General features: G+C 42.4%; 1 protein-coding gene across 1 annotated transcript in view; it reads left to right on the top strand.

The window, feature by feature from the left end:
* Positions 1–2,263: 2,263 nt before the first annotated feature.
* runx2b (RUNX family transcription factor 2b) overlaps positions 2,264–21,804 on the top strand; it is a gene marked incomplete at its 3' end in the record, with an annotated part of 39,344 nt that continues 19,803 nt past the window's right edge. Inside the window, exons 1-3 of the mRNA XM_083898907.1 lie at positions 2,264–2,336; positions 19,204–19,466; positions 20,866–21,022. Of these exons, the coding sequence (XP_083755033.1) occupies positions 2,279–2,336; positions 19,204–19,466; positions 20,866–21,022 (478 nt within the window). The 5' untranslated portion in view covers positions 2,264–2,278. The remainder of the gene's footprint in view (positions 2,337–19,203; positions 19,467–20,865; positions 21,023–21,804) is intronic.

Genomic DNA, 21,804 nt, shown 5'->3' with positions numbered 1-21,804 from the left:
CTTGGGGGTAAAAATACTTTTTTTGGGGGGGACACACAAAAAAACACATTACAATAAGATAACCATAAATTATTGAATTGTTACATTGACTGTATGTCCAACATACTCCCAGTGTCCTACTTCTATTATTTATCCCTTTCACAACTGAATCAAATTACACAAAACGTATTTGCTTCACTTATCTCTTGAGGGATCGAAACCTGCCAAAAGGCTTTTGCTTTTATTTGACCGTGTTTCAACAAACGTGTGTGTGTCTCCCATATATCTGCACTCATCTAATACAACACAGGTGATAGTAAATTGTTTTGTGGTGTTTGAAAAAATAATACAATCTGTAACAACACTGTGAACAGTTTCCAGTTAGACGTTTTCAGACTTTTCACAGTAACAAACTGTGTGTGTTATCCAAAATGATTGGAGAAATCTCCCCCAAGAACAATGTGCTGCTGAAATGTAGTTTTCACCTCTGCAAGAAAAAACTACAAAAATTCTGTAGTGGAATTTAAGTAAAATCATAAAAGCAATGAAATAATGATAGATTTATAAAATAGTAATAGATGTATGCAAGCTACTGATTCTGAGGCTCTTCATCATCAACTTCATCATACTTTCCCTCTGACTGGTATCAAGATGATACCAATCAAATATATGTACTTGAATATTTTCGAGCCCGACTCACTACAGCTGCAATCCTCACTGTCTTCTTCTTCGTCTGTGCTCATCTGCCTCTGGATCTGCTGTAGCACAGACCTGTGATCACTGATCAAAGACGAGGCGTGACATTATGTCGGGACTTAGAGGTGTGCACCCACAGGGCAAGCGTGGGAATCATTGTTTTTGTGAGTGTGTGAAGTGTGATGATTCATCATTATTGTGTGTTGTCTGCGCTACTCAACATGTTGACAGGCCGTTCTTGCGTGGTGTCTGCTCGACGGTGTGCGTTTCCTCGTGCGAGATTGTGAGAAGTCGTCTTTTTCCACCGAGGCAACAGGTGACCACGATTTATGGTCTCCTACAGGAATCTCCCACATAGATGAGAAACATTTCGAGCGTTGTACGAGCTAACATACATACATGCACAAGCACAGACAAGGTAATAACACTATACTGTCTGTGACACAACAGGTTCAAGGGTGCGCGATGACAGAAAGGGAACACGCTCAGGCTGCAAAAGGTGACAGCGACTCTCTAGAGACACCCTTCTGTAAATAAGCTGCTTTCACACCACCTCCGCTGTCTCTTCACACACACACACACACACATAAACACACACACGCCGCTCTGTCTCTCTTCCCCCATTCTCTCTGCTACACACATTCATACACATGTACACACCCAGTCTCACACCGCCAGCCAGCCAGCCAGTCGTTCCTCACTCACACCCTCAAATCTTACCAAGCTCGGCTCTCCCTGCTCAGAGGCAGACAGAAGCAGAACAGCAGCCTGTTATAGGAGTTGAGGGAAGGAGCAGCAGAGTCAGAGAGACAGCCATTGAAAGAGAAAAGGGAGGGGGATGAAAGAGTGAAGTGAGAGCGCTGTTGCCCATATGCTGAGGAGGCATGGGCGGTTGAACAAGCTGCCCCCACTGAAGCCTCCTGACTCATGGGAGCGTCAGACCCTGATCCCCCAGAGAGCTTGAAAACGCTGCCGATCCACGCGCAACAGAGAAGGAGGAGAGCCAAAGAGAGAGAGAAAAAAATCCAGAGAGACGAGAGGAGACGGAAGAAAGCCACAACGGTAGGCTGTCCCACTCAACTGCTGAGCCGTGATGACGTCAGAGGGCATGTGACCCAGGCTCTCCAGTGACGGCACATGGAGGGCAGGAAAGAGACGAGTTTTAAAGCTGGTGCCTTTTGGGTTGTGTGAGGGCTCTGCTCGCCTCCCAAACAACCACAGAACCACAGACGTGCGGCTCGGGGTTGGTGTTTGAGGGCGACCTGGAGTGTAAATGGTTAATCGTCGCAGGCCAACACCAGTCACAAGGACGGCGCTAAGCGAGTAAGTACGTTCCAACCACACTCGCCAAGCAAGCAAGTCCGACACCATCTGATCTATCCACAAAGGCGATATTTGCCTCTGCACATTTTTTTTCTCTATAAAACCAGACCTGGTTGTTACTTGTGGTCATCCAAATAGTTGATATGTAAAAGCATGTCTTGTGGATGGCTTTTCCATTTTTTTCTTCATGACATGCTTCGTGCTCTTGGTTTAGGACGTGTCAAGGGTCACGGAAACCACAGAGGAACAAAAGTGGGGCTTGCTGCAACCAGAGGCAGCTATGGCATCTAACAGCCTTTTCAGCACAGTGACACCATGTCAACAAAACTTCTTCTGGGGTGAGTACTGCTTCACTGGACTCTGCTGGGTCTGGATTTGGGTTAAGGGCTTCGGTCATGGGGAGGACTTGGGGTCAGGCGTTGAGGTCTGCATAGAGGGTTGAGGATTTGTGGGTAAGGTTGTTGGATCTGATTGAAGGATTTGGGTCCACATGAGTGAAGGGGAACGGAGACCCATGCTCTCAGGGTCCCGGCTTTTGTGGTAGGAAAGACCCAGCTACCATCACAGTTTTTTGTGGTGCACAAACACTCTCTCTCCGCATTTAGATATTCCAGTATTTACTGGATGTAATGTTTATAAATATTTCTGAAAGAGGGAGATGACATGTTTGTGCAAAATAGCCTTAGATTTACAAAGCAGTGCCATTGCAGAACCAAAAACAAAAGCACGGATGATATTTTTGACAAACGTAAACAGACGTTGCACAAGAGGGTTTACAGTTGAGCATTGAAACAAGATGTGGGGATTACTGTATCGTGTGTGTTGGGTGTCTCTGTAATGTGTAGGGAAGACATATTGATTAGTTTGCCAAGAAAGGTCTGTAATGGCTTCCTGAAATTGTGTAGTCGTACTGCTGTCATTAATTAATCAGCATCAATTTCCGCAGCCTCCGGGGAGCTTTTACTCAACAGACATAAATTTGAACAAGAAGTTGCTCCATGTCAACTTCCATATCATGAATTCATAATTCAGGCACTGTAGTAATTCATTTGAACTCATAACCCCGCGTTATCCCTATTTACTGCTTTCTACAAATTACTTAAGTAAGAAAGATTTTTTTTTCTGATTTGTATATACATGCATCAAAAATCCATCTGAAACATATTTTATTTCAATTGAAAATCTTAATATTACACAAGAATTACACAAGTACACTGCTTGGATTTATTTAATCTTAATATTTATTTGTACCTAATTTGTTCAGTCTTAAATTGAACATCCTCCTTGGCTGTGTGTGTAAGTGGATCTACAGGAAACAAGTAAAAAAAAAACTTAAAATAATTTTAATTACCCTTAAAGGCTGAATTGCAAGTTTGGGATGCAGGTTTTTCTTTTGTTTTGTTTTTACTGTGCCAACTTCCTCACACTGTCTAATTTAATGAGTTAAATAAATTATGTTTCAAGTTTGCCAGAATATTTTTCAAATTTATCCAAACATTTTCATCCCGGTGCGTCACAAGAAATAGTCAGGCTGAGTTCAGTAGACCCCCCCCCCCCTCTTCTCTTCCCCCTCTGTCTCTCTTCCTTCGCTCCGGTCCATAGACTCCCACTTCACTGTCCAATTCAGATTTATAAAAGATGTTTTTAAGAAGTCACTCCGTGGTCAGACACAGCTGTTCTGGGCTCCTGCTCCACACAGAAGCATGGTGGCTCTTAATGCGCTCTGAAAGCTGGGAGAGAGTGAGCGTCTTCTACCAATCACCACCACCTATTACCATGTTAACCCCCTGACCCCTCGCTGTGTCTCCGGGGTCGGAGCTCAGGAGAGGAGAGGAACAGCGCAGCAGGAAATTGAAAGCATATACTGAAATAGAGGGAGAGAGGAGCAGATGTGTGCACATGTTCAGGTGGAAAGGCATTAGAGGGGGATAATCACTGATCAATTCTCATATTAAATATTGTTGATTGATAGTGAGGTGTGGCCCACTGATGTTGCCCCCGCTCGTGTAATAAATCTGTCAATGTAGACCACGAAAAGTCCCCTCAAGACTTCCAGCGCTTGCTGTTGAATTTCTTATTTAAAATAAATAAATGTAGCGTGCTGCACTGTGTAAAGACTAGTATAAATTAGAAATGAATTTTAAAATTGTCATTTATTTGATCAGACAAAGAGGGATGTGAATTTCAGAAGCTGAGTTAGTTAGTGGTCATGAAAGTAAAATATTGTAAAACTGATTTAACACAGACTTTTAATTACATCATGTACTCTAAAAAAAAAAAAACATGAGACACGTTTTTATACAAAACATTTCCTAATGTTTCTTCTGGATCCGTTTGTCTGGCATCGGCTAGATAAGTGAGGACACGGGTTAGAAAATATTGTTTTGTTAGTTACATACACATTACTCAATTGCCTTCTGAAGGACATTTTTAATTTAGGGCTGAGTGCACATTACCAACGATGAGCTGACTTGAGGGAGCGGGCAAATATTCCAAGGGCTCTCATTAAAATTTGCCTTGGCATTTACATCAAGCAATTTTCATTTAACTACCTCAAATCCATTTTTATAACTGCTCATACTGGCACATCAGCTGTGGAGAGCGGAATAATCTCCAACATGTGTGGCACCCACTCAACCACCATAGCTCTCTGGGGAACATTTAAGTGCCTCTTTTCTCTATTACAAACTTAATTACATATAGACAATTAAGTCATGGGAGCAATTATCGTTCAGTGAAGTTGTGTAGTAGTAGAGTAAAAAAAAAAAAAGTGCTTACACAGACGGACCCAAATCAACACGATCAAAAGGATAGCGGGTTGATGTGGGTAAATATCTAGAAACCCGGGGCGGAAAACTTTCCCCAAAGAAAATCTCAGATAATTTGCAGGGAAACCGTATATGTATTTGAGAAAGGCAGCTTCTGTTGCATAAGTGTTGCCTTAGATCTAACCACAGGCCTGCTTCTTGGAGACATCTTAAAAGTGAACCAGACATCCTCCCCTTCTCCCCCCACAGCCAGGGGAGAGACGTGAAGCCCACTCATCAATAGGTAATTTGAAAAAGCCAGGGGGGAAAAATCGTAGCGCTTCACTGGCTGCTACTGTGCTGAGAAGACTCTTCCCTTAACTCCGGGCTCAAAGGAACTCTATTTAGCAATGCTTAATTGTACCTCTGAGGCAAACATGTTATTTAATCCCAGCAGGGTCATACTGATGGAGTAAAATGGCGCTGTGTGTTTTTGCGAGCTGCACCAGCTATTAGGACTTATTAGTGCACATTAGTCCGCATTATTCCTTGGAGTAATCAGGGAGGCACAGAGTGTTAATATGATCAGTGTTTAATCAAAGATAGATTAATTGCTCTGTATTTTCACTCAAATGCGGTGAGAGTGAATGGTGGGTTGATTGTGGCCCTAAATAGGCTGGAGGTAGCTATTAAGGTCTAAATGAGAGTTTCATGAGAAAACTAGAACCTGTGAGTTTAACGGCCTGAAATACGTGTTCCCACTGCTGAGGATGTGAAAGTTGTGCAGAAAGTTACGTTGACTTCTTCTGCATGTATTTGCATGGACATAGTGCAACCGTTATAGAGATCAAAAAAGGTGATAAAAAAATGTTAGAGACTTAACCTACCTGACTGATTTTTTTTATCTAGTATCAAGAGGCAAAACCTCATTGTCTCTCTACGACTGATTTTTGTACAATATCTGCTTCTCCTTCCAAATGAAGCCGTGAGGACTTATTGAAACATGCCAGGAGAGACTGACTCCTGTAATTCGGAGACTGCAACAACAAACGCCGAGTTGAGTGTAAATACTCACTGACACTGTGTATTATCGCTGGCTTTATCCTCATATTCAGTAGCTGTGGGGCTAATTACATTGTTATGAAAAGGCAACCTGCCAACTGACTGTGCTTACTCTAGGTTTCTGCCTGTATAAAGTGTTGATAAAAGACTCAAATACAATCTTCTCAGGAGAGCAATAAAACCTATTTGTGCCTTTTGACCAAACCTTTCTCGGAATGCAAATGTCTGATAGCTTTGCAGTGTTTATTTGGGGTCCAAGTGAAATAAGTGCATACTTCTTTGCTCTTCAAACTCGTGCTTTGCATAGCTGTGATTTTTGAATGCACCATAATTACTAGGTAGCTCAATGCCATTGCAATAGCCAGTGAAGCTTGCTATTTCCACATTTAACAAGATCTTGTGGCCCTTCATGCATTTCAGTTGCATCATGCTGTGTGAATTACCGTTATCCGATATAAGTCCTCAGAGAGGAAGTAACTACCTAACACTTTGGAAATTGTTCACCCTAATGAAACAGAACACCAGCATTCATATTCATCTTTCACTCCGCTCTCATTGTCGTTCCTCTCTTCCACTCAAGTATTCAGATTTTATTTTTATTTAAGTTGGGTGACGAATTTAAGCAAAGCTGAGACAGCAAACTCAGACCAGGGGGAACGTGAACAGCATTGTTTACATGTGAAACAGTCAAGGTTACTTATACCACACTTCCATGTTTCTATAAGGGGGAAATATGGAGTGTTGAGCCTCCTGGATGTTTGCATTCAGGCCTGTAACGATGTGAGTGAGAGCGCGGCCACAGCATCTGCACAAGGCCTTACCTGTTCTGTCCCTTGATGGAGAAAAAGGAAGGTTTTTCCCCTTGTTAGTTTAATCTTAGAGGAATGCAGTATCCCTTCTGACTGAGGCAGGACTCCCGAGTATATAAACCTACTTAGCAGCAGGTCATGAAAAGAGCAGCACGTGTTGGACATGTTAGCCGTATTTTTGAAGCAATACTGATCATTAATACGATAATAACACATAATGTGTCTTTTTGGCAAACATGGAATGTTTAGATTCATGCTTAATTTTCAAGGAGACAGTAAAACGTGATGAGTAAAGGTGCCTCACAAAGAGTTACTCACAGCTCCGGCTGTGATCAATAGCTTGGCAGCAGATCAGTGGCGCTGCCTGAGCAGATAAGTACACCTTGTTACAACGTGTCTGCAGACGTTGGTATCAGTGCTCACTTTCTCTGAAGTTGTAATCATTCATCACTCAGCGCACATTTAAAAAAAACACTTGTGTTGTAACTTTATATTTTTTAAATGGCAGTTTGGTATTTGGCTAAATAATAATGGAAAGGTGACAGTGAGATTGGTAGTTACTGCTATGCAAACGCAATTATGAAGTGCGTGTACAGTACTGTGTGTGGGTGTGTGTGTTAAAGGTGTCTGTGACAAAAAGATCTGTCTGCTTGATTTATGCTCTCACTCAAACAGGCACCTGGAACCAATCCCCCTCCTCCTGCTGCCTCCGTCCCATGTGCACTGCGTGTGTATCTGTGTATGTATGCATTCCATACACATTGCCTTCAGAGGCACTGAGGGTGGGTGTCGAGCAGGAGGTGCAGATGGGATTGGGGGACTCTGAGCGGAAGAAAAGAAAGGTGTGTGCAGAGGAGGGAACAATAGGGTGGACGTGCACTGAAGGGTATGGGGTGTCATTAATAACACGCAGGCCCCATCTCCTAATTTGCTCAAATTACCTGCCCACACATTGGGCCCCCTGCCAGCACCAAGGTGTGAACACAACAGATCAAATACACCTGAAAATCAAAGTGCCCACCCACTTGACTACGCCCACTCAAGCCTTTTATGGTGGTCTGACAACTTTGGAAGCCTGCGAGCATGTGAGGAAGACAGAGTCTGCGTGTTTACTCTTTCATGTGAGAGCGAGGAATAGTGTTAGAAAATTAGAGAGCGCAAAGGAACATTGTATGGGAGAAAATGGGTAAAGTGCAAGTGAAAAAGAGGAAGAGATATGATACAGAAGGTAGGATCGGTTTGCGCTCATGACGCATCCAGTGATCGCAACACAAGACTGTCTCTGTCAGGCCACCTCCCATATGGCACCGCGGGGGTGGCCATTTACCTTCATCTGCACTCCTCTTTCCTCTTCTTCCCTTTCCTTCTGCCTTCTCCTTCCCTTTTTGTCCTCCCTTCATCCTTCCCCAACCCACCCACGCTTTCAGGAAAAGGGTGATGACAAATGTGACGAGGCGGCAATGCTTTGGTCACAGCAATAATCAAAGTCTCCGGGGCAGTACCACCTGCGTCACACACGCACATGCATGCATACAGTGCACATACAACTGAAATTAAATATGCCCCAGAGGTACAAAGGGGGCCAGCAGAGTGTGTGTAGGTGTGTGCAGGGGGGATGCTAGTCTTTGAACTTTGAATAGTGTGTGTAGCTGGTATTGACAAGTCTCTGGGGAGCTTGAAATGGTAGCTCTCATTTATAAAGTGGCCTCAAGAGAGAGAGAGAGACGGGGGAAAACAGAGAGACAGAGGAAAAGATGCAGAAATTTGGGATTAAGAACAAAAAATAATCTAAATAATATCATACAACTTTACTTTAACCCCATATTTAGCATGAATGGGCAGCATGTAAACACTTAGTTATAACCTGCTAATGTATGCATGACCAGACAAGAGGAGACCATCTGTGCATGTATGGACTACTTACAACAATTATAATCTGGCTAAGTTGAATACATAAGGAAGTACCACAAAGCCATTAAACTGTGCACAGAGGATTAAGGTTAATTGACCATAGAAATAACAAAAATATTTTATTCTAATCATTCCTAATTATTTTACTAGCTATAATTAATGTGGTGTAAGTAGAGTAATAGGTGTTGATAAGTACATAAAAATAAGTCTTTATATGTGCATGTACATCTCTTCAACTTCTATGTTAAATCCCCACTCATTGGTTATAGTTTAAATAAAGGGTTAATATAAAGTTATACCGAACATACTTTTTTATATTTGCCTGCTTGTGCTGTTAAAAAAAACGACAAATATTCCAGTATTAAAAATGTACAAAAAAAAGACAACCCCAGCATTATATTTGAGTTTGTTTTAAAGCTCACTCCTGTGACTATGACAGACATCGTTTGAGAAGTTGTCGCCCTTGCGTTTTATGTTCATCCCCAAAATGTTCCAGTTTACACACACGTTGAGTTGAGTTGAGTTACACTGCTCTGACAGGGAGCGCCGCGTTGATCAAAGTCTACACATATACATAGCGTCTGATCGTCAGTGGAGCAGGCTTCCAGTCTGGAGCTGAAACCTGTCACTCATCCAGACAGCTGCCCCCTTACAGTCATCTGTAGTTCATTGTGTTCGCGCAGTCAAAAGTTTTCTGTCAACTGTTGCGCTCCTCGTTCTATTTTCTGTTTTTCCCCAAAGGAAATAGGTCTCTCTCTTTCTCTTTTCTCTCTTGTCTGCCTTTTGGATGGGGACCAATAACAGGCCTTTTCCGCTTCACATCTCCTGATGCTGAATGAGCAAAGGAGGATCCCAGAGGAGCAGGAATATTTTATTAGAGTCATTTTGAAATTTCCTCTCCTCCTCCTCTGTCTTTCTTCCTCTTTCATGGTGGAATTTTAGGATGCTGCAACAATTCTGTGTATGTGTGTGTGAAGAAAAACAGCTCACGCAGAGCAGAGGCAATTCAAAGTTACAGCTAAATGACAGGCTGCGAGCTCTGGTCTTTTGAATTGCATTGTTTTCTTTTAATTCCTGCTTGGGAGGAGAACTGGTGAAGAATAAAAAAAAAACTCAGTCGGGACGGAAAGCGAGCAGTTTAGTCTCGGGAGAATTACACTTGGCACAAACAAAAAATTTTTGCTGACAAACACAAATGTTAGGGTGTCTCTGTGAAGTTTCTGTTTTTTGTATTTATGACAAAGCTACCATTTCAGCATCGGAAGAGTGGCGTGTTTATATTATAGGCTTGATTTGCTGTTGTTTAAAGATGCATGAGCAAAATAAAAGAACAAGGGTTGTCGGATTCTTTTTTGCACCACGTCCTTAAAAAGCTAATTGCATTGTGCATGTGCTTAATGGTAGAAATGTATCATGGAAATGGGATGTACAAAATGTCCATTTTCACAGTGCATTACTTACATGATTACACCTACACATACATTACATGGTCATACGCACTCATACACACTCAACCAGACAGATGCACACACCCTTCTCCGAGCGGGCGCTGCAGATGCAGCAGAAACAGTAGAGTTGGTCTCTCTGGTAAACAAACAGTGAGAGGCTGCTGGGAGTCTTCACCGGGCCTCCAAATTATAGTCTGGTTAACCAAAAGTCTGAGAGCCAGCTCCTTTACTGCTGCACACACACATTCACATACGTACTGTACATACACACCCACATCACATGCATAGGCGCACATATGCGCATGACCTGTGCACATTAAAGCCGCTATAGAGGCACAGTTAAAAAGCACATATACAATCAGTTCCTAATGGGACCTTGTCTGCACTGCAGTTGAGCAAAGGGTAAAAGATTTTATAGACATAAGAGAGAGAGACTGCGAGGGAAGCACACCCCGAGGGCCCATCATAAATATTACCCAATCATCAGGTTCACAGTGTGAAGTGATTACTGATGAAAAAGAATGCCTCGCGATGTAAACACAGGTTTAATGTTTATAGCTTTTAACCCATGTGTACCTGTTTTATGATTTGAAGCTTTAACAGAAGAAGTGTGATGCTCAGTGGCTCGTCAAGAGGTCACATTCTCTGTTCATTTGCAGAAAAGATGCGAAAAAGAGACTAATTAGTGCAAGTATTTTTTAACATTAGTTCAGTCAGAGGGAATGGATTGTTTAGAGCTTTTTTAATTGCCTGTAAACGAGTTCTGCAACTACTGGGAACAGTTTCTAGTCTCCTGGGGACACCAGAACATATTAGAGTGATCTATGGTGCCATAAAATCCAGTTAAAACATTTAAGATGATCAGTTCTCGTGAAATTATTTGCCATAAATCTCGTGCTTCCAGAGTGACATTATATTCCAGGCGGACAATTTAATTGTCAGCTCGAGACCACATCCCAACAATCCTGTTGCCAGAGAGGATTTTTTTTATGTGTATGACGTTCAAATTCTCAACTTTGGTATAATGCAACACCACAGATTAGATTGTATTTGAGGGACAGTGTTTCACAACAGAATTGATGTTCCCCATGGGACGCAGCACGAGGAGTCTTCCTGCTTAAGACTGGTTAAGAGGCGCTGTCAAGCTGGCGTCACCCAGGTCTCGGCTCGGGACTGAGAGTACACAGCATGAAACAGTCCTCTCCTGTCCTGGAATAACCAGCAAATAGTGAGTGTGTGGAAAATACAGGGTCATAGGTCACGTAATCATATATCTTTATGGATGTATATTGTCCCTAAATTTCCATGTTTTCTTTCAAAGATGACTGGAAGTGATTTTGTCTGTGTACATCTGAGGCTGGAACCTATGAAAGTGAACTCCATCCATCCATCTCTTTTCTCTCCTCTACACCCCCACATTGTTGTGACTCATTTCTGACCAGTAGCCTTGTAGGCACTATGTAATTATAGGCTTCAAGCAAAAGGTTTTAGGCATAGGGCCATCTCTGAGTGAGCTGCATCAGCCATGACACACTCTCAACTTAATTCTTTAACTCTTTCATGACACCGTGCATCAGCTGCTACATTTGAAGACTCTCAGAAGTTTCTTGAGGCCATTTGGACATCTGAATGGTTTGGAATTCAGTCTAGTGTGTGTATGTATGGCTCCAGGTTGTAGAGTTCAGTCTCAGTGTTTTGGAGTGGCTCCAAGCTGGAGCGCGACCAGCAACAGATCAGAAAAAAAAAGAAGAGAGCAAGTTCCAAACACTCGGAAGTGGAGTGCTGTTTCTTGATGCACGCCCAGTTCTGTGGCTTCTAGCGATGCCTGCCCGGTACTGTTTTTTTTATTTCCTGTTTATCTGATTGGCTGTTGTCTCAATGCTGGACATATTCTCTTGACTAACTGACTGACTGACAGTATTGATGTTGATTACTACCCAGAAACGGAGACATAACGAAAAATTTGTTTTCACTTGCAGTTAAAAACCATTCAGGATACCCAGTCCGTGCTGACGGCCAAGAAAAGCACATACTGTAGTATATTTAATACATTTAAATGCTCCAAGTAAAAAAAATGTATATGGTATATTTCCAGGCGTGGGTTTACTCTGTCTTTGGTTAAATGTTTATGTCTGTGTGCAATTGAGCATCCATGACAGACTTTTTCTTCCCTCCATCTGGCTCTCTTCTACAGCCCCTCACATCGATTTGGACCGAGTGCACCTGGGCATTCCTCCACCCTGTCTCCATGCATGATACACAAACATACAGTATATTCTCGCCTGCTTCCTCCATCCATTCCCTCGCCGTCTCCAGCCGCTAGCTGTCCTTCCTTACCTTCTTTCAGTCTCAAAACAGGAGCGGTTTAAACGGTTAAGTGACAGCCGATAGCCCCCCTGCGAGTGCTAGTCTGGGCCACTGCCTCTCGCTGTGTAGTCACACTATCTATTTCGCCTGAGCCTCCTTACCTCACATAAATCATCCTCAATCGTACTGCACGGACAGGCAGAACAGAGAGAAATCTCCCTCTATAAATCTGGTATTAGTTTTACCTCGCATAATGAACACAGGGCTTAACGGTCCTGGATACATGAGAACAGCATGTCTTGCAGATGTACTATAAATATTTTGATACTAGCCGGCTAGTTTGCAGAGGGGAAGTAGACCAGTGAAATACACAGAGGAAGGGAAAAGTGTAAAGTGGAATGTTGGCCTAGCCCGAGTGTCTGTATTGTCTTTAGCACCTACAGAGGGTCTCAGTCCAAGAAAAACGCTCTTTACAGGGTTCCTGTTCCCAGCCGTGGTGCGGTACCACTCCTGGATACGCTGCGTTTCCTTCAAACCAATCCTTCAAACTAGTCTCCAAGGAAGAGTGTCCATTGTTTGATTAATGGTATGATCGGACCTGATTGAGTGATAGATGTTTTGGAGAGAAAACCAGCACGCCTTGGGGACACTAGGGGACCAAGTCTGGGAAAAGCTGCTCAGGGGACACTGTGATTGGTGGAACACTTGAATTAAAGTGAAGGACTAAAAGAAGCACAGCTAATGACACAAAAGCTGCATAGAGAGGGGCGGCCACATATGTCTGACAGCATAGATATTTTGTTGCTTCAGGGTAAAAAAAAAAAAGAGAAAGAAAGTAAAATACTGTAATATACACACAGTTCCGTACAAAAGTGGAAAAACCAAACGCCCCCCTTTTGGCACTTTTCTGGCCTTAGCCCCGGGCACTGTCACCCTTCCTCATCAAAGAGCCACCACACACACAAGTCTACAAATACGTTTCTTACATGCACAGTTTTAGCGCTTTGACAGCAGGTGGTGTGTGACACATCAACATCTGAAGGTTCCCTGGCAGGCACAGAAAGCCTTCTCAGCTCTTTGCCCCACTCGCTCTGATCTATCATTGGTACTCTTTAATGGCAGCCTTCGTCACATATTACTGCTTTATTTTCTCCTCTCCTTCTCCCAGCCCACAGAAGTTCCTTTTTGTTCCTATTTTTAAGTACAAGTGATCTCAATTAGGGACCTCCATGAAGGCAGTAGGCGGCAGACAGTCAGAGCAATAAGAGCAGAGAGGAAATTGTCTTTATACCCCTCCTCCCTCACTCCCTCACTCCCTCACTACCCTTCTGCCACAAGCAGTGAGCAGCCGCCCCCTCTGTGTCTCCATCTTTTTCCATTCTGCTCACTGCTGTTTGAAGAAAAGCGTGAAATATCAGACAAACGCTTTCTGCGTTTCTCTATTTTGCAATTTAAATGTGTTAAACTCTATAGTAACAGCCGCTCTGGGATGCAGAGTGAAAAGTCTTAACACAAAACTTGGACGAGACTCGGTGAAAATGGTTGCTCTGGGACACACACACACACACACCACAGGACGTGCCGTCCTCATCCTAAAAGTTCAGAGTGATGTCACGGGCTCAGTGACAAACGGTCATTAAGGGCTTAGCTGTGATCTGGGATCAGTGCATGAATGTGAGTCGGTGAGGTTGTGTCGATGAGGTCACAAGGAGTAAAGTTTCTGCTTGTCGTCATCCTTTACTGGCCGGCCGGTTCACTAATTGATAGGCCTACGTTGGCTGCCTGCACCAACCAGAGAGTATAAGCAACTGACCGGTAGGCGAAATTTGCAGCCATGTGTCCGTTCTCTTGGTATATTTGGTTGATTGGCTGGTGGACTGGATGTTTGAATGGTTTACGGTTTGTTGCCGAGCCTGGTGGGCTTGCTGATTGGTAAGCTGGCAAGCCGGTTGGCTGTTGGCCTGCCAAACATGGAAATATCCCGTTAGAGCTGAAAAAGCCTGGGCCTCGTCACAGCCCTCCTCTAGAAAGCTATAATTAAGTGTCTTGAAAAATGCACCACTGTGAAATGGAGCCTTAATCCTTCGTCTTAAGTGGCTGTACTTTTCCTCTTGAATGATGAGAGTATGTGTTTGTGAAAAAGAAAAGAGACACCAATGTTTTTCACCAGTGTTTTTCTTATTTTTCTGTCAAAGTTGTGCGTGAGCCTGTACGCTTGGGTGTGTCCTGCTTAAATTGTTGCATTAGGGTGTTTACTTTTTTTTGCATCAAAAGCCCTGTAATCTTTACAGATGAGTTGCTAATACTGAATATAAACAAGCCTCTAAGTGTGTGTTTTTGTCAACATCAAAGTGCAGCAGATGTGGAAAACGTTGACAAAGAAAGATTATAGACTGATTGTGCGTGTGTGTGTGCGTGTGTGTGCTCATATTAGCGGTTCACACAGTTTTTGTCATTCCAAGTGGGAATGAGAACAGAAACTTTTATTGCACGCTTGATATCTCGACAGGAAAATTAGTCAGCGTGTCAGCTGAGTTTGATTTTTATTGAAAACAAATAATTGAAACTGAGAGGCAGAAATACAATATTACCATAAATCATACAATGCACATCATGCTCAATGTGGTATATTGTGGTTCTTCACTGTAAGTGACTTCTCCTACTGTGCAATGACTCCAAGCCAGGGTAACACAGTAGATGAATAGTACCAGAGCCGAGAGAGACGATCCAGCTGTGCACCAGGCAAGCAGCAGCCACATTGAATGAGCAGCTTTACCCAAGATTCATTACCAGATAATATTAAGTCTGTTAATACTAAATAGAATCAGTTAAATGTCCGAAAATTATAATACTGAGTAAAATTCACAGCTGATCTTTGGCAAAGTGGTATTTTCTGCCTAAAATGTGAATTCAGCCACATTAACGCCTTCTCCGCTGTTTCCCTCACATCTATGGGAAATCAAAAGGTGGATTTTAAAGTCAGAGGTCACCCCACACCTCTGGGTGACATCGAGCCAGATCACTCAATGTATGAACGCGGGCTATATCCTGAGGGAGCTGGAAGGCAGATGGTCGGTGTACAACGGTACAAACACTTTTTTTACGAGCCGTAAGGTTTTGTCAAAACCACATTGGGTGAGGGTGTTGTTTCGGAATCCAGAGGTTCTTCCTGCTGCTGTGTCTGATAGGACAATTACATGGTGAAAAGTGTGACTGAGGATATGAAATTTCCACAGACGTATCTTTTTAGCCAGTCAAACGTGGATGCATTTAAAAAATAATTAGGCTCACTAACTTGATTGTACTGAAGTGACTCCACGTTAGATATGATTTCATCCCGAACATTTCCTAAATTAGATGTCACTACAACATTAAGCATGTTTTCCACATTACTGCAAATGTATTCAGTGCTGAAAAAAAAGAAAAGAAAAAGAGAAACGATATTATCGGAGCTGAAACTTAACTCTGCTGGAATAACTGGCTTCACGGTTCCTGCAAGGCCATGTTTATCACTATTACAGATTTAATTACTACTATTCACATGTATTCATCCATGAGTTGTTAGTTGATCTTTGAGAATGTTGGACAATGTGAACCATATTTCTGGTGTTTGGGGCACATGGAGGGGAAGTGTAACTCAATCACTCTTTTTTTTTTTCTCCCCCCCTCCTCCCTGTCCATATGACAAGGTGCCAGATGCGTGTCAGTGCTTTCAGACTTTATATATATATGTGTGTGTGTGTATATATATATATATATATATATATATATATCCCACATCCTTACACACGCATATATGCTAACAGACATGTATGAATGTGCACACCCACATACATAGTTATGAAACATAAGAAGTGGAGGTATTTCATATGCTCTGGCTGAACTAAATCTCTTTTTGTCGACACAGAACTCTAGTTTTAAAATACATGAAGCTGCGTCGAGGTAAAGACTTTAAAATGAGATGCAAAAGCCGTGTCAGGATCTCAACAACAAGGCAGCTGTGCCTCCCAGTAGTCCCTTTTATTTTTTGAGTCAGGCCCATAGTATCAAAGGCCTTTGTCTTAAAGAGTCTGCCATAAAAGCCTGTTTAAGAGCAATGGAAAAGGAACACAGAGTAGCAATACACATGTTGCTGTGTGATGTGGCACTCAGAAACACTCATCAGGAAACTGATGGATAATCAGGATGGAGGGTGGAGTGAGTGATGAGAGTTGTGCTCAGATACTGGAGTCTCTGGGAGCTCACAGAGGGTAGATGATGCCCTCTACAGTAGACAGTGGAGGGGCAGGAGAAGCAGGCCCACAGTCTCACTGACTGCCCTCACAGCAGCATCCCCTCTGAGGATTAGACGTTTTAGCATTCAGTGTTTTTCATTATTTTATTAAATATATTTTTTTAATTTAAGGTTGTAACTTGCCATTGCCATTTATGCTTTTCATTAAAAAAAAAAAAAAATTTTAACCAAACATTATTTTTGACTAAGTTAAACTTGCAGACAATCATTTACAAATAAAAGCCCCGCATTTGAAATGCAAATTCATAGTCATAAAATGATGCCACACATGATTCATTTTTAGATGTATTTATTTTCCAAACTATTTTTTTTTTTTTTTGTTTGACGTTCATATGCTGAAAGTCCATCCAGGACCAGCTGTGTTCACTCAGAGCTGTAAACATACACTAACAAACAAACAAACAAACATACAAACAACAAAATAAACAACAACAAAAAAACAATGCTTCTCTTACTTAAACAGCTGGTGATCTATAAAAATGCAGGGCTATGTTAATGATACAATAACACATTTAAAAGGAAGAAAAAGGAAAATTATTTGAGACTAATCAGAAGCTGCTGAGGCTACTTTCCTGGTCATATGTCAAATCATAATTCTTTATATTATTAACAAGGGTTCCTCCACATGTTCCCTCATACCTGTTTTTCTTTTAACAATAAAACATCCATGTTAAAGTTTATTGGTTGGATTTATTGGATTATTGGTGCATATTAAAGGTGACAGGAACATTTTATTGTAGTCTTTGCTGTTAATGCTTATTTCAACAATTTTCAACACTGGTTGGGTTACTATAAAATAATTATTTATTTTATGAAGTCTATATATGTTTTATTTTTTTATAAATCATCTAAGGAAAGGGGGTTAAAAAAAACAATGCATTTGTTTCCTCCCTGGACGGTGCAATAAAATAATCAACAAGAAATTCAAATACCCATGTTGAAGTTAAGTAAAGGCATCACCTGACTAAATGCGCTTTAGTTTCATCCTGCTGCCTTTTGAAATGTGCGTCTTAAAAGTCGTGCGTAATTGCGCACGTTCGAAACGATCCAGATGGTCATCGTGGTCATCTGGCGCCGTTAAATCTATTCCACATGCCGTTAATTTGTAGCACTGTGATAGTTTGTATGATAAGCGAGGTTTTACACACTCGCAAAAAGCAGTGGATTAACAATAAACGTGTGTGATGGGCCGACGAGGATGACTTAAAGTAGAATACCTGTACACCTGCACAACAGCTCTCCCCTGCGACCGGGTGAAACTCTACTCCTGCGCCTCTACCTGACTGACTCGCCGCTCTCTGACTCACTCACTCCTACCTTATGGAGTGAGTGTGACTCACTTCTCTGCCGTGCTCGGCTCTCTGAACGCTCCTGTGAGCCGCGTATTGTCGGGATATGGTGGTAACACAACACGGACTTGGTTTGCGTTCGCTGACTGGAAATGACCGCTTCTAGAGCGCGTGGATGGTGATGGTCCAGGAGAGCGGTAACATGTCGGTATGTACATCGGTGTGTGTGTGTGTGCGCGCCCGCGCGTAATGCCGGAGATTAAAAGAAAATGGGTTGAAACGTTTCCCTCGTGTGTGTAATGAAGGTGTGGAGACCTGTCCGCTCGTCTATATAGGCGTGATAGATTATGGCGGAGGGAATGGATCTGACTCCAGACACCACGTGTTGGAGTCGCATCGGTGCAGTAATTGCTGTGCGCTCGAGCTATATAAACCACAAAAAGCCTGAGCACGGGAAACCCCGGCCTCCAAACACTAACCACATTTACGGCTACAAAATCGGGATTCGTTTTTCCGCCTCCTTCATCTCAACGGCGATTCTTTTTTTTTCACCCCTGATTCGTCAACTTTTTTTAACCCTATAAACAAAGACCCTGCGGCTCGGCGCTGAGACGTTACGGAAAAATAAGAGCGATTTCCAGGCGTCGCATGGTTTTAAATAGCTGTACTGTATTGTCAAAGTTTATCCAATTGACTTTGAAAACGTTTTTTGTGCGCGCGTGTGTATGTGTGTGTGAGTGAGAGAGTGTGTACATAGCCTGCGGGCTTTCAGCGACTCTTTCAGTTTGGCACAAAGACGCACCTGGAGCAGCGCTTTGACTTTTCACTCAAGGAAGAGAGACAAAAACATTTTTTGAGCATCTGGGTCGGCTGTTCTTTTTTAAACCTGCCCCTCTTTTTGTAACTCTATAGCCTATTACGCGCTTGGACATGCATTTGATGTTATTTATATTCACACTGAGCAACTACGCCTGCGTTATGGCGCACGGACGCTTCCACTGAGAAGTTTTTTTTTTTGTTTTTTTTTAAAGAACTTGTAATTTATACATCATCAAGTTTTCAAGGATTGTTTTCCTTTTCGGAGAAGTGTATTATATGTCTTTTGAAGGCGCCCACTAAAGTTTGTAGTGGAAAGGGTTTTGAGACGCGGTGTTCGCTCACCAAGTCCCATTTTCCATTGGCAGACGCGCTGAGGTTCAGCAAACAGCGGCGCACACACTCCGAGGTTCTGCTTTGAGTGCGCGCGAGAGAGAGACAGACAAGAAGGAAAAAGGGGAGCTGCAGAGACTTTAGTGCCTTTTCTGATAATCCACGCTGTTGTGATGCGAATTCCCGTAGATCCCAGCGCCAGTCGGAGGTTCAGTCCGCCGTCCAATAGCCTCCAGCCGGTCCCAGGGAAGATGAACGATGTGAGCTCCCCAGCCGGGCAGCCGGACGCGGCGGCGACGGTGCCAAGACTGCGCCCCCACGAAAACCGCAGCATGGCCGAGATCATCGCCGACCACCCAGCCGAGCTGGTCCGGACCGACAGCCCCAACTTTCTGTGCTCGGTGCTGCCCTCCCACTGGCGGTGCAACAAGACGCTGCCTGTCGCCTTCAAGGTGAGTCCCGGCTCCGTTGTCTGAGGCTCAATTTAAAGGGTCAACTCTTATGGGGATTCAATTAAAATATTTGTGTTTTTAAAAAGTGTAACTATTCTATTTTCTTTAATTTGATTCCATGAATTTCCGTTTTCAAGTTGTTAAAATGTGCTCAATCAAGGTATTTATTAGAATGTCTCCAACTTTTTTGCTGCCTTTTAATGCAAATGATGAATAGTACGCTATTAAATGTCCATTGTGATTTAGGAGCTTTTATTCTGAAAAAAAGCAGGAAATATTAAATGCTTAAAAGAAATATTAAAGGCTTGGATAAATGTATGTATTTGTAAAATAAGGAATCCCTTGCTTGTGTTGTTTTCTTTTCTCATTTTGTGTGCAGAATAACCTTCGTTTAATTTACTGTCAATAATCTTTACTATTCATATACTGTGGAACTAATATTTAATAATATTAAAACAAAAATATTATTAGTCTTTGTAATGATAACTTATCACCATTTTCTGAATCAGACAAATATTCTGCATAATTCTATATACCAGAATTGTTAAAAACAATATTTTATGCTATATCCACACATACATTTCTAATGGTGATACTAAATGATTGTAATTACCCTTTACATGTTGACTTTTACTGAACATATATTGAGAAGGAAATCAGAGACAAAGAATGATGTGTCTTAAGATGCAGCGAAGAGTAATTGCTTCTATATTTTAGGCCTCTGTGGGCTGTTATGATTATTTCTTAGGAGAGGCCCTTATTAATTACATGACAGATATTATTTAAAGGACGGATCAAAGACACATCACAGTGGAAATTTGTAGCTGCAGCACTGGCTCCAAATCAAATGTGACACTTTTCAGAATATATGTGTTATTTAACCATTCTCATCGGCGAGGCTCTGTAATTATTGCTGCTCAGGCCTGCTCAGGCTCTTTAATCTGCATCCAGGCGTCTAAATGATAACACGAGGCCTTGCTGCTCTTTGTTTTTAACACAAGCATCTGAGGAGTGATTCACATATAATCACATTTATTATGGTATCAAACTGCGCCGGCGGAGTGAAATTGAATACATTTATCAACCTGATTTGGGGAGGCATGGTGTGATGTAAAACAAGTCTGTCACATTAGCTGAGATGAAACTGAGTATGAAGCTAATGTTTGGTTTCACTCAGCTTTTGGCTCTTAACTGGCACAACTGTGTTATTAAATTGTTCTTCTTTTCTTCTAATTCATTGAACATGAACAGAGGGAGAGACTCTGTGCATACAACTGAGCAGAAGATAATTACTATGCATACTGTGGATAATAAGGTTATATTTGAGCTGTTTTTGGCCACATAACACGAGAGTTTCATGCAAAATGTCTACCCTTTCTCGTTCCTGCCCTCCTGACAGGTGGTTGCTCTGGGAGACATCACCGACGGGACCGTAGTCACAGTTATGGCAGGGAACGACGAGAACTACTCTGCCGAGCTGCGGAATGCCTCAGGTGTGATGAAGAACCAAGTAGCGCGTTTCAACGACCTTCGCTTCGTGGGCCGCAGTGGCCGAGGTGAGGCCTGAAACACACTATAGTATTCGTCAGTGGGAGCTATTAGATTCAGTGGTGTGGATTAGTGGTCACATTCCCTACGTGGCAACCACATAATGATCTCTCTAAGTACGGGCTCAAATCCCACCGCCCGTCTCCTAAAGTCTGAGTGGTGAATCACATTTCTGCCACTCTACTTACTTTAAAATAAAGTTTAGATATTTATTTATTTTATTTCCTAACCAAGATGAGTCAGAAAAGCTTCGTAAGAACCGGTGTTTCTTACCTGGTATCCAGTTAAATATAGATTGAACTCGTCAGTCCAGTATCAGCTGCACATGTTGCTCTGATAACAAGGCTTTTATTCATCCTTCCATAAAATGTTCACCTGACGTGACCCAGGCCAGGCTTATAAAACATGTTGGGTGGTGCTGCAGCCCTACAGCTAATCACTCTCTGCACATATCCTGAGGCTCCTCAGCACAGCAGAGGCACACTTCTCTTTACTCAAATGGCATTCTCTGAATATTTGGCATCATTAAAGCGGCTCATTGCTTTGTTAACCGTCTTGTTAGTAAATCATATATTTTGTAATTACAGTAGAGAGAACACACTCTTACTCTCTTTTTAACCTTTTCCCAACTTTCCAGAAATATTTCCGTAGGTTCGTTTTTATCTCCAGGTCTCACAGAAAGCTGTCACCTACGATAAGTGCGTGGTGATTACAGCTGTCAGCAGTTTAGCTTAGCATCTCCGCTGTAGCTGTCAATAAAGCAAGAAGTGCTGGCAGTAAGGAGGGAATG

The sequence above is a fragment of the Microchirus variegatus genome (assembly GCF_963457635.1).
Source record: "Microchirus variegatus genome assembly, chromosome: 12".
In the NCBI taxonomy this organism is placed as follows: Eukaryota; Metazoa; Chordata; class Actinopteri; order Pleuronectiformes; family Soleidae; genus Microchirus; species Microchirus variegatus.
The sequence above is the reverse complement of the archived record's forward strand: the minus strand, read 5'-3'. Positions and strand labels throughout refer to the sequence as shown.